Source organism: Microchirus variegatus (assembly GCF_963457635.1).
Source record: "Microchirus variegatus genome assembly, chromosome: 1".
NCBI classification, from domain to species: Eukaryota; Metazoa; Chordata; class Actinopteri; order Pleuronectiformes; family Soleidae; genus Microchirus; species Microchirus variegatus.
Genome location: NC_139802.1, coordinates 37,151,472 through 37,165,409, shown reverse-complemented (window position 1 = coordinate 37,165,409; position 13,938 = coordinate 37,151,472). Strand labels below are relative to the sequence as shown.

The window sequence follows — 13,938 nt, the reverse complement described above, 5'->3', positions numbered from 1 at the left end:
ACATTTTCTGCCTCTATCTCTCTCTCTCCCTCTCCCCTGCTGAAAGGACCTGACAGGTGAGTCCACATCATCTCTTGTTTCTGGGGCCTGTGGGAAATGACATGACGACGTAAACCAGGCAGCAGAATTTTTTTTTTTTGACAAGGCAGCATTTTTAATAAATGAGGTAGATACAGAAATGTATTGTTTAATGAACAGCAATTTTCTTATAGTTGTAAAGATGGATTGTGTGGTATTTGTGGGTGGTTGTGAGAGTACGTATGGAAAACGGGGGAAATGAACATGACTGCTCATGGAGGAACAGACGCTCGGTGCAGCTGCAGGTGAATTTGAATGATGTAGACGTTCTGTACGAAGAGACTTGAACAGACGTTTCTCAAAAGGTCACCAATGACTGATTCTACAGCTCGGCTGATTGACACCTAAATCGAGTCTATTCGTGTCGCCATTACTTAAGACTGCTGCATTGTCCCAGACGCTCCCTGAAGACTACTTTTACTGCAAATACAGAAGATCAGAGAGATTTTTTTTTTTATATCTGAACTAAAGCTTGAAAAAGTTATATTTCTACTATTATGTGCACCATGTTGTCATGTAACTATATAATAATTCACATATTTCTATCTGTAAAATCAGAAGAAGAAGAGTTGGTATTTATTTAGAGCTTTTCTAGTATCGATTTCTGCTTTACACTACAGTGTTTGCCATTCACACACTGCAGCATGACGTTAAGTCTAGAAGGACGCCTGAAGACGAGCAGAGCCAGGAACCGAACCCACAGCCTTCCAGTTGAAAGACTAGCTACCATGGATCAATCCAAACTACCAACTTTTAAAAATAATTTTACTTCTAAAACATATTATATATCAGAAAATGACTTTTGATACTTAATTACAGTAAATGTCATCTACTTCAAGGCTTTCACTTCAATTTCAACTTCTAGCAAAGTCATTTTCTGGTAAGATACTAAGGTACTTTTATTCAAGTATCCTTTTTAGGTACTTTATACAAGACTGTACGTGCAGTATATCGGACTCTCACTCTCCTCACATCAGATGAGTGTTGTTTCTTTGTCTGACTCCTGGTCTGTTCCCTCCCTTTTTCTAAGTAGCCCGCTCATCTCTCAGTCTGTCTGTGGCAGCCTCTGCAACAGTGCTGCCGCCACTGCTGCTGCTGCTGCTGCTATGTCAAAGTATGCTAATGAGGTGGCACATATGGCTCATTCCTTATTTAAGCCCCGCCATCAGACTGACAGTAAGCCACTCAACTCACCAAGCATCCCATCTCCCTACCTGCCTCTGTTGGATCACACCACACTGATCTCTTAATGAGGCTAAAGCATTATTACAAATCAGCTCAACACACCTGGCAGGATCAGTTAACGACTGCTTTATCACTTTAATCTGAGCTTCGATACAAATCCCTTTACAGGATGATATGCAAGGAGCGGTGGCTTATTGCTTCTTTGTTGTGTAAAAAAAACAAAAAAAAAAAAACACGAGAACTTATAAAAAAAAAAAAAAAAAAAGAATACTCTCAAGCATGTCTGCGTGCACACAATTTGGCACCCCGCATTAATTCGTGCATCCCCGCTGACAGGCTGGTATGTCGCGCCCGTTCATCATGCCGTGGTAAGCACTCTGTCACTCTGACAGTCTTGCTTTATTTGGTGATAGGAGGGTATGACCTTGCCTATCTCACACGGTTAGTCACAGATTTACAAGCGCACACACACACACACACACACACGCACACAAATCACTGTCGCGCCAATGTAACGCCGGCTTCGGATTGGGAGTTTGATCGTCGCTGCATGATGCGCTTTTAGAGAAAATATAGTATAAACTCGGAAAAAATACATACTCTCATCATCATCCTTGTCCGTATTGTTTAAAGGTACTATTTTGGTAAAATAGTCAAATTATTCAACAAATATCAAGAAAAATCTATATTCGGGTGTAAAAATGTTCCTTGATATGAAAGAGCATGATATGAAACAAACAATATTCCAAAAGATATTAAAATTCAGTCTTTTAATTAGTTTAGACAGATTCAAAAAGATGTAAGATGTAAAAAAAAAAAAAAATGTTTAAACAGAGTTGTGATGGAATCACGGAGCTCAAATCTCAAACTCTGTAAGTGTTACAAGGCCTAAGTTCTTTATACTGAGAACTGCTCTGCTTTCCCTGAGGGCTGCTGCGCTACACTTTAGAACAAAGGGAAATAAACGGCTGTAACCGGCAAGATACTGTGTGTGTGTGTGCACGGTAAAATGCGTCTAAATCACACTTCCAAATATAACTTCAAACAGCTCTGTGTCAATGTTTGTTCACCTCGCTGTCTATCATTCCCAAAAGAGGCAGCGCTTCCCGTCGAACGTCTCAGTCAAACGGCAATGTTTACGTTTCGCGAGGCCAGATGAGTGACGCGCGTTTTAATCGGGGAAAGAAACACGTGGATTTAGAAACGGAATCGGAATGTCTTTATCGAAGGCTCCTTCTGTACGCAGACCTTCTCGAAATACGACGTTATGAAGAGCAGAACGAAGGAAACGCGAAGCGCAAATAGGTCAGACTTTTGTCAACAATGATGGGTCAGAAAATACCGTTTGTTTAAGATTAGTGAGTATACAAAAATGGGTTTATTACATGCTTCATTTACTTAAAGGCGCCATATGTAAGAATGTGGCCAAATACGGTTACTACACTCAAATTCAAAATGCAAGGTCTTTTAGGTTTCATTTTCACCGCCATTGTAGCTCAGACGTAACTGACCCCTTGTCCTTTTTGCACGACACAAGGAAGAACCCCAACCTTGTTCGATAACTTGAGTAAATTTTTAGCCCAGTACTTTTACTTGTACTTAAAGGTGCCATATGTAAGAATGTGGCCAAAAATGGTTACTACATTCAAATTCTAAATACCGAGGTCTTTTAGGTTTCGTTTTTCTGATGTAACTGGCAACCCGTGGTTGCTCGGCAGCTGACACTCTACTGACTGCAATGATTGGTAGACGGCGGTAGGTGGCGCCACATGCCAAAACATGATTTCAAAACATAAACAGGATTTGCAGTCTGCAAAATATTTTTTTTAATGCGATTATTTTGTCTGTACTGTTGTTGTTGGCGAGTTCAGTTTGTTATATGAACATTATTCCTGAGTCTCTGTGACATATTAGGAGGATTTTATGGCCAGTTGCTTTAGATTTATTACATAATGCACCTTTAACCATAGAGTAAGACTTATAACAATTTAAAAGGTAATTCAGTGTTATTCCATGGCCATTTCTTTGTCGCATGGTGTGTTTTATCCACTCTCCTTTCATCGCTCTACCTGCTGACGCTCTCACTTCGAGTCTGACTGATTAATAAACCGTTTTCCGAACCAGGCACGAAAAAAAAAAACAAAGCACTATTTTCTGAAAGGTCCTCGTAAAACTAGTTCTCAAGATTTCTCTGATCTCGGGTAAAACTTTGATGCCGTTATTACTGACGTCGGCTGGAAAACCACACTTATTGACTCGTCTTGTTGAATAGTCTGTGACTAAAAACAGGCTTGTAACAGCAAACATCAAACACCTTCCATTTCCCAACCGTCATCTTTTTTTCATCTCAATTATAACTCCTTGTGAAAATGAATTAGTGTTTTCTATTTTTTTTGCAGCTTAAAAGTGTGTGTGTGTGTGTTTCCCTCAGACTCACAGTCCAGCCTCCTCCATCTGTCGTCATGTCGCAGTACACCTGAAAGCCTGTAGGGTGGTGGACAGGGAACACGGAGTAGATGCCGTCCTCTCGCTGACCACTGGCGTACAGGTCGCCACAGTCGCGCGGGCGAGAGCCTGGGGAGACGTGGAAACAGGAAGGCGAGGAAATAAATTGAGCTCGCTAAAGGCGAGGAGTGCTCGCAGCAGTTAAAGAAAAATCAGTCTGAAACAGAAGATGAGGAAAACACACAAGAAATCACTTGTCCTCTCAAAATCTATTTTGTGGACTGTTTTTTCTTGAAAAACAACAGAGCAGTGAGAAAGTAGAGAGCGTTGAAGAAGAATACAAAGGAGATTGAGGCGAATAAGGCGGGATCAACTTAAAAAGACAGAATGCAAGTACGTCCAAACAAAAACTCACTGTCAAAGGAAAGAAGCAGATACACCACAAGCACAGAGACATAGATTCAAGATAACACAAGTTGAAGGCAAAGGACGAAAAACAAAAGTCTGAGAAGGAGGAGAAGGAGTAGAAGAAGAAGAAGAAGCGTGGCTTTGTGAGGAGAGATATATACATTTTGAGTGATACGGCACAGGCAAAAGGAATGTGGGGAGAGAGTATATAACAGACAGAGTAAAAGAGAATTCATGAAGACTTAGTGCAAAGAAGTGACAGAGACAGGAGACTTGTACGCTACAGCCGAGCAGAACTGCAGCACCCTCGTCTGCAACTGATGAAACTCCAGGTCTTACACCAGGGATACAAAATCTATTCCCCCGGAAAGCAAGAGAGGAACTCTGTGATGAGTACAATGTCATAGATTATGCATGCCAGGCTTCACCGGGTCAAACTCCTGAATTTAAAAACGGCCACGCGAGTTCTTGAAAAGTCCACATGAGACTTTTTTTTTTCTTTTTTTAAAAATTGTCCCTATACCTGACATGGATTGATCTCCCTGAAGCTTTTTTTCCTGTTTTCTCAGTGTAAGCTTTCCCTTAATAAGCTCAGACTTTTCTCACCATCACACATTAATGGCAATTTCCTAGTTCCTGTTTGTATTACAGGAAATTGAAGCCGTCTTGGTTTCAAGGGACTTAAAAAAATAAAAAAATATCATCATTATTTGAGGATTCCATTCTTCATAACAAAGGCTTTCGGAGTATTTTTTTTTTCAAGTGGAATGATCCTTTGAAGAAACATTTCTTGAACTCCCATCATGATCGCACGATTACTCTTGGCTTAGTACATGAATACGTTTGGTCTACTGAACAAGGAAATCATCTATCTCATAAAAAAAAATAAGGTCAGACAGAGTTTCCTGTCATGACTGCAACACTTATTCTCATGTTATCTGTATTTTTCAGTTTGCCAAGTCCATCGTGTTTCCTGTCATATTAGAGGCTGCTATTCCCTCCTGCCCTACAGTGCTTATCAAGTCTCAGAATCACTACAGTTTCCCACCTTCAGCCATGACCTCCTGCACAACTGTGAACCACATCCCACTCACCTGATTAACTCTCCGGCATACACATCATGACCACTGTCCCTCAGTCACCTGCCACATTGGCGATTGCCATTTTTGGCAATATATCAATTTAATCTCTTGCCTGTTTTCGTCCGTGATACCAATTATGGACTCTTTGGTTCCACTTGAATGCGGTGGATCTGCATCTGATTACATCATCTGAGCTGTGATATCTGAATACTGAGTGAAAAGTATCATCCATTTCCTAAAATTGCTTTTATAAATAAACTAAAATATGTTAGTTGATGCTGCCTTTTGCGCTTCACCAGGGCAGAGGTAGAGCTATTGGAGAATTTTGAATCTGGTAAGTGCAGCGAGCATTGCATTTACACACTAAGAAATTAAAGTACAATGATGTTGCTCCAGTTGTACCCTATCAGAGTACAAGCACTGTACCTTTCTCAGTGTGTACAGATACATTTGTGTCACTATGTTTCTTTAGAGGTACAAACAAGCAGGTACACATTTTAAAGGTACAGTGCATGTACCCTGATAGGGTACAACTGTACTTTGATTTCTTAGTGTGTACATCTTGTTAAGAATAAATCACATGGCAAGTCAGATTATATATATTATTATAATATTGGGATATTGACCTGATTGCATGTTCATTTCAAGTATGTATAGCAGAGGTGGAATGTAATTTTTTTTTTTTACTTGTGTTACTGGAATTAAGTAGGTTTTTTTGGTGTACTTGTACTTTTGAAGTAACTACTGAGTTAAAACTTGAATGGTGAGGACAGTTGAATGATGACAGGTGAATTGGCACTAATTAAAGTCTCTGAGTGAGTCAGAAAGTTAAAGCATTGGTGACCTTTGACCCATGATACATTATTTACATATATTCGTTTTGTCAGCACTTTAATTTCTAAAGGTTTGCCTTGAATTCATGTGAGATTTGTGTCCCCTTGTCCTTTTTGCACGACACAAGGAAGAACCCCAACCTTGTTCGGTAACTTGAGTACGTTTTAAGCCCAGTACTTTTACATGTACTTAAGTAAAATGTCATCAAAATAGTGGTACTTTTACTTGAGTAGAATATTTCACTACTCTTTCCCCCTCTGATGTATCAAGCCTTTAACTCTATTGCACCTCTTGCTTGTTTTGACGAGACAGATCACCCGTCAGTAAATCATGTTTCTATCTTAACCTGACTGCCTTTGAGTTCTTTACCTGCACACTGAGCCTCTTCCCACCTGTAGATATGCACCATTTTGTGACAAAGTACAGTGTTTTCCTGAATGGTCCCCCTCGCTGTGTGTCCATAGATCTCAAAGAACCCAGTTCTAAAATAACTGCCCTTTATAAACAGTTACAGGACAGAGGTGGTGATATTTTATACTTTTCTTACTGACAACAAATCCAGTGAAAACACTAAAGCGTAAAATGAGTCAGGCTCTCAGTAGTTTTTTTCTTTTTTTCTTTGCCATTCTGAACTTGCTGTTTCCAGCTGAAATATATTTTATTTGTTTTCCTATAACTGGTAGGGAGTATAGATGATAGCAAAAAAAGGGACTGCAGTTGTACATTTCCTGTTTTGTATTTGGTAAATAATGGCATTTACATATACGTATAGCAGCAGGACATGGCTGTGATTTGAAAGAGATCGTGACGGCATGCCTTATTGAAATAGGCAGACATTGATGGTACAATTGCTTCAATTTGTGAATGTGTCCTGCACCGGGCTTATATTTACTTCATTTCTTCTGTGTAAGCGCATTAAAAAATGAATAATTTATATGGCAGCGAAATGTGTAAAATGTGAAATGCTCACTGCAGATAAATGATACAAACTTTTACAGATAAATCCCTTCAGTGGTTAAGTGAAATGAAAAAGTGGAGATTCTAATAAAGTGATGAAAGTGGGGACTTTGCAGAGGATTTGAATGCATTAGTGACATGTTATGTGTGATATGAGCATTCCAAAAAAAGAGTACAACATGTTTTAAATTCTTTTTTTGGGGGGAGGGCTATGTTTTTATTGTTCCTCTAGCTGTTCTCTACTTCAGTGAAGGTCTAAGATAAAATGTCAAGGCTGCAGTAACTGCCTCCGAGTGCTCGTTGTGGAAACCTGCAGAGATCAGCTTTTTAAAGATCTGCTGGACTTAATGTACAGTGAATGCACAAGTCACATTTATATAATGTAATGTCATATATATATAATGGTTGGTGAAGGTTGGTGTCGACACAGCCCCAAGGGTTGTTATACTCCAAATAGATCAATGTAAATCTAATGAGGAGTTAATTAATAGAAATTAAATTAAAGTTCAACTGAATTAATGCCACGTCACTATATGAAAGACAAAGGCTACAAATTGGACTGCAAAGCAAGCCTTTTACTCTCTTTCTTTAACTGCAAATAATTTCTGTTTCAGCACAATGCAAGGAGGTTATTTCCCATCTCCTTTGCCTGTATTAAAATTGTAGTTTGTGTTTGTCTAAATATATGCAAAATCAATAACAGCAGCAGTGAGGTGATCATTAAAATCTGCTCAGACCTTTTCAGAAGTGTACTTTTGCTTCACATCTCATTGCATCCTCGTCTAAACGCTGTTCTCCCTGTACACCGAGTACGGGGAGGTGAATACTACACAGATCATAAATTGACTAATGAATGCCTTAACAATGGGGAACGATAATGTTTTTGTCTCTGTCGTCGTTATAATTACCATAGCGCCAAGAGAAAACAAATTAAAGCTTGAAGACATGATTACACAACTGAGCTATGGTACCTATAATAATTCTGCTACTTTCAAATTTTTCTATTGATTGATTTATTATTTCGTACCTCCCAGAATCCTATTATGGTCCAAGTAAGAGAAAAAACAACATACATGTAAGGGAAAATATGAGGCATTGATTGCACCGGTTCAGCACCACGGACAGTTCTGCAGTCAGACACTTCACGTTCCCCGGTGAAAAAAACAAATCTCTCCAACATGGCAGCATTGATTTTTTTAAACTATTTATGTATTCTATTTTTTCATCAGTTCATTCAGTAGGTTTTTAAATAATTCAACAAATTAAAGGAATATGAGATTTATTTGAAACCATAAGGGATTTATCACTTAAGGGTTTATAAGGGTTTTTACAGTGCTTCAGCACTGCGTGGGTTATTAACGTAAAGATTTAGTTGGTCTCATCCTACAGTCCTAAAGTTGATTGGATATTGCTGTCATTTATTCATAATGTTTGTATAATATAGATTTAATAGTTGATATATATATAAAAAACTGCAGTTTCTAGTAAAACTTATAGCCAGAGAGTCTGAATAATAAACCCTTGCCTTCACACATTCCTAGCACATGCTATGTCTTCATGTTTTCAGGTGTATAAAACATAGATTTTCAAGTCTTGGCTCTAACAAAAAAAAAAAAAGAAAAAACGTGAACAGAATCTCTCTTATTATATTATTCTATAGTGAATGCGGTACATGACCGGCCTTCGCTATGTGCCTACCGATGTTAAGGCAAATCCAACAGGAGAATGCCATTGGGTATACTGTGCCTTGGTTAAAAGCCTTCCAATGGGATGATGCCTCGGGCCTTTCTCTATCTCTCAGCAACACAGCCCAGTGGACATACAAGTCATTTCTCACGTACAGTAAAAAAAAAAAGAAATAATAAAATAAAATCTCCACCAAGGCCACTGGATAATGTGGATGAGATGTAGCCCAAGGAAGAATACTGATATGACCAGGAGAGGCTGGGTTAGATGAATATGTGGTTAAGATGGATGACAGACAGACCACACTGGAATATGATTTTTAACAGAGTGGCGGGGTCCTGCTCACACTGGGAGGAATCACGACATGCAGCAGAAAACAGCGGCGGAATGTCAAATATATACGCACACAGCTACCCAGTGATATATGAATTATATATACAGAGACAGAGAGGGACACACTGAAACACAAGACGGGCAAATCTACACGGGAAGATTTCCATCTCCGCAGTCAAGTGCTTGTAATCAAAGTAACCTTCAATTCTCTTACCATTGGAGCAGCCCTTTAAACGAGCCCCTCTGACTGGTGCCCTCTGCAGGTCTGCCTTGGCGCGGGCCTTCAGGCCCACGTTCTCCTTCTGCATGGCATTGAGAGCGTCGCTCACCGAGTTGACAACCTTCACCATGTTGATCTGGCTGTCTGACAGGAGCTGCAACACATTGAGAAGAACAACACACATTTACATTTGCTTTGTTAAGAGTGAAGTCAGTGCCCGTCTGTTGGCATTTAACGTGGACTAAAAAAATGAGCATACTTTTAATTATCTGTGATTATTTCTCTAAGTGTGACAAACATTCTGGCACAAGGCGCTTCCAATTTACTTCATTAGATTTTTTATCACGATTGCTTTTTAAACCGGTCGGTGGCAGCATTTACTGTCCCCGTGTTGGATTTAAATGCTGTTTGTTTCAAGGACACACACTTTTGTCAGGTGATTCTGAGAAGTAGAACAGACTGTCCCAGGTATTTTAGAAAAGTAAGATATCTGTGTAAACACAAGTAAAGCTAGAGTGATATGAAGAAGGCGTCTAATTTTCCTCATGGCTGAAGAACAAGGGGGAAAACATGGCTTGCTCTTCTCCTATTGTATTTCACACCGACTGGCTGCCCACAGTGATCGATGAACGCATTATTCTGAACAGCACCGTAGAACCTTTTATTATTAATATGCTCTTAGCATTAAGACCAGTTACCGCCATGTCCCAAAATCACAGAGGGGTAATTCTTAATAGATTTTTTTATCAGACTTTCAGAGAAAAAAAAACAACACTCAGAGGCTTTTACTCTCACTTTTGTCAAAGTTACATCACACTTGCAATACATCAAGGGATTCTTTATTCTATGATGTAGTGATTATCTGTGACAATGGAGAAAGCACCAAATTAAATCGGTTTAGTTCATTTGTTCGTATAATTTTTCATGAGCTTGTAGAGTCACTCCTTTCAAAAGCAATCTCAGGTGTCAGACTTTCCTCGAACACCATCAAAGATGGTTGTCTGATTTTGACTGCATGACAATGTGCGAATGTACCGTTGAAATAGTCAAGTTTCACCAGCAAAAAAAATAGAAGTACACGCAAGACTTATCCATATTCTTTGGAAAATTATACTAGCTACAAATGATACAACATACACTACTGGTGCACTTAAGTCTTTATAGGGACTTTAGGAAACATGTGGGTGAAAAAAAATGCTTTCTCACAACATGGTATTTCATCCCATAATGCACTCTGGTGAATTCTGTGAAACACAAAGAGCCCTGTGGGAAGGCTAGTGATGAATGTGTGCACTAGGATTGGCAGAGAACAGAGTAACCTCTGTGATCTACCATGGTCACTTTCCTTCCTGCAGCTCTTTATGTAATGCTCATTGCAGAAAGGTCATTTTTAAAGATTGCCCTAGTTGGCCGACGTCGATGCACAGCCAGGTGCTGGACCCTGTATGGATACACACACACACACCCACACCCACACCCATACTTTGGATGGCATGAGGTATATCGCTCCTTCTGTTCTCATACAGACTCTCACCACTTTGTAATAGTCTAGCTCCATTTACTGTCACGCACGCTAAAAAACACGCGCGCACACACACCACCAAGACCTTTCAAAGTCATATAAGGGGATTCAGGGGTCTTCAATCTAAGGTAAGTCTTTGCAGCTATATTCAAGTGGTACAGAAGCATTAGATAGAAACTGCACTGGCCTTTCTCTTGCCTCAATAACAATAACAGAGGTGTATCACACACCTCTGAGGCACAGCTAGGTGAATTGTAATCATTTCGCATGGGCACTGGAGCTTTAACCCACGCATCACGCACAAACTATGGGACACATGAAAGAACACACATACAAAAAGATAAACAAAAAAACAACACACACATGAAACAGAAATGACCCATTGTGAAAAGCATCTGAGCAAAAGTTCACTCTTGTGCTCAGGAGAGTTTTTGGGTGGGTTTGTGCGTGAGCACGAAAGGCGAACTTTTACCAGACGTCATTACTGGTTTTATTGTTATTGAGCAGTAGAGCATTAACAATGTGTGTGTGTGTGTGTGTGTGTGTTTGTGTATACATCCTCATGTGCAAATGTATTTCCCATACTGTAATATAGTTGATGGGAACATGTTTAAAGCTCCCATAGAACGGAAGTACCGTGCTGTTTTTTGTGTGTGTATCTGCGTACCATTATCTCGTTTATGAAGCCCTGAAGGTTGGAAACAAACAGTTCAGCCACTGCTGACAACGCTGGGTTGTATTGTAATCTCGGGCTCAGCGAGACCTCTGAAAAAAATGGTTACGTAAAAACATTTCCCCGGAACAGCGGATCCTCCTGCTCCGGGCACTAGTCCGGGCACATCCGGTTTGCGTATATTGAACCGCAATAGAAGAACAACGTCCGTTGTGGAGGTGTTTCACTAGCCATTTTTAAAGATTGTTTATTTGATAATGAGTAGCAGTACATCCACCGTTCCAGAGGGGGAGCTGTGCTTCCGAGAGCTGGTGTGCTGATTACGTCACATCCAGGTATTGGCCAATCACAAGACAGCTGGGAAAGCCCTCGCTGGCTGGCCAATCACAACACAGTCTGTCTTCTGGGGGTGAGATTTCAGTCTGAAACAGCGCGGCTGACGAGAGCTTCAGTAAGGAGAGATTTATATTGGCTCATTTACAGCAACTCGGAGGTTTTTGACCATAAAAACAAGTAAATATATTGTAGATGTGCCAAAGGACTACTGTATGGGAGCTTTAACATGTTTGTTAGTGTATGTCTGGGTTCAAACGGGAGAGACAAAAGCAAGAAGTGTGTCTGCGCTCCTAATGCTAAGCCTTGACTGGCACATCAATTAGCATCACAATGTAATTAGCTCTCGTCGGGGAGTCTTTACATTGGCTCACAAAAATCAGTTACACCACAGTGCTTAACACAAACACAAGGGGCCTGGATTTTATGAGCCTAGTTTAAAAAATACAAGGCAAATTTAGGTGTGTCAAGCAGATCTGTTGTTCTGAAAAAGTGGCACAGCGTTATTCATATTCTGTGCAGTGCACCTGGACTTTTTGATTTTTTTTTTTTTTCCTTTTGCTACTGAAGTAAAAAATGCAGTTTGTTTTGATGTTTTGCTTCTGAACCCAACCGCATTACACATGGGTGAATTATTTCTGAAGCACACAACAAGGCGTGCTCTTTGTTGGTCCGAGATGTTCGATGAAGTAAACATTTATCCCCCCGCGGGGTTCAAGTCAATGAACAAGTAATTCAGCGACCATCTGCTTTATAGAACGTCTTCCACCTCTCAGACAGATACCGTCCACTCAACTGAAGCCTGTTGAAGCTAATGGGAGAAGAGAGAGGAGCCATCAAGTCACAGCTAACCTTCTCTTTCCTCTTGACTGACGCAGCCCTTGCAAGTTGAAAATAATTTAAACCCCTCAAGCACATTTGGTGCGATTCCATGGTCTCACTTAAATCCGAGTAACCAAGAGGTTTGGAATGTAATGAGAAAAACCTTTATCTGCTGTAGGTTCCACCAACCACGGCAGGGAGAGGACACGTATGCTATAATGGAATTATGCGAGTATTTCTGATATAACAATTATTTCCTGCCGTTTGCTCAGAGTATGAATATTACCGTTTGAATAAAAGGCATCTCGGTGGAGCTGAATTATTGGAATAATAGATAAGAAAAAAAATTATGTTTTAATTCGCTGGATTTGGTCTTCTTCCATATCTTATATCATTGTTATTTAATTATTTTGGGGGTTTGCAAAAAAAAAACAGACACTAATTGAAAACAAATAAATTGAAGTCATTAATTTATAGCCCATGGAAATTAAATCTGCACCCACCTGCAAATATTAGAAATCACTTTTAACGACCCACCTCTTCTCCTTCACACCAGGATATTTTACTATTTTACTTGTATGTTTTGTTTAATTATTATTGTTATGTATTATACAGTGTTGTTGCTGTGCCTTTAATACTGTACCCTGGTTGTTTTTAAATATGCTCTAGAAATAAAATTGAGCTTCAGTTGACTACAGTAGGGTCTGTAAACCATATTGGACAAGTGGCATACACTACAAAATATCTGAAAATGACTCATTAGAGTGTGTGTGAGAGGATGTTGTATTTTTATTTAATTTCTTTTCCCATTGAATAATTCCTCCACACACTTTGTTGTCCTACATTTGTTTTAGTTAGAGCTCCTGAACATGTATTCTGTCAAACACTGAGTTGGACATAATGGACACACTAACATCATACATGTAAAGGGTCCATTGACTGTTAATCCAATCCTTTCCCATTGTGCTGCACTCTGCCAGCATGGTATCAGATAACACATCCTGAAATCTAGAGCCAGCAACCATCTTGTTTGTCTTTGGAGTGGAGGCTGTAGATAAGTTCTGTTTTTCCTGACGCTAATTAACGTAACTAAATGTTACAATGGTGGAATACAATCTAATCCTAAAAAGATGTGAGTGTTCCGTTTTTCTATCCTGCAGCCATACTTAAATCCGTCTGATAGTTAGGACATGAGTGTACACTCAGTCAGTCCTTCAGATTTAATGGTTTTGGAGATCCAAGACATGTGGGAGACATCACAAGCACAGAAACAATGAATAAAAGATTACCCTGATGGTGGTCAAAAGCTTTGCGCATTAAGGGAATGTTTTCACAGCAAATCTGATTCAGGGACTATGTG

At 39.6% G+C, this 13,938-nt stretch overlaps 1 protein-coding gene across 1 annotated transcript in view; it reads right to left on the bottom strand.

The window, feature by feature from the left end:
• The window catches only part of fibcd1b (fibrinogen C domain containing 1b), a gene marked incomplete at both ends in the record, with an annotated part of 112,837 nt that overhangs the window by 54,885 nt on the left and 44,014 nt on the right, over positions 1–13,938 (bottom strand). Inside the window, 2 exons of the mRNA XM_083901989.1 lie at positions 3,701–3,837; positions 9,223–9,382. Coding sequence (XP_083758115.1) covers positions 3,701–3,837; positions 9,223–9,382 — 297 coding nt within the window. The remainder of the gene's footprint in view (positions 1–3,700; positions 3,838–9,222; positions 9,383–13,938) is intronic.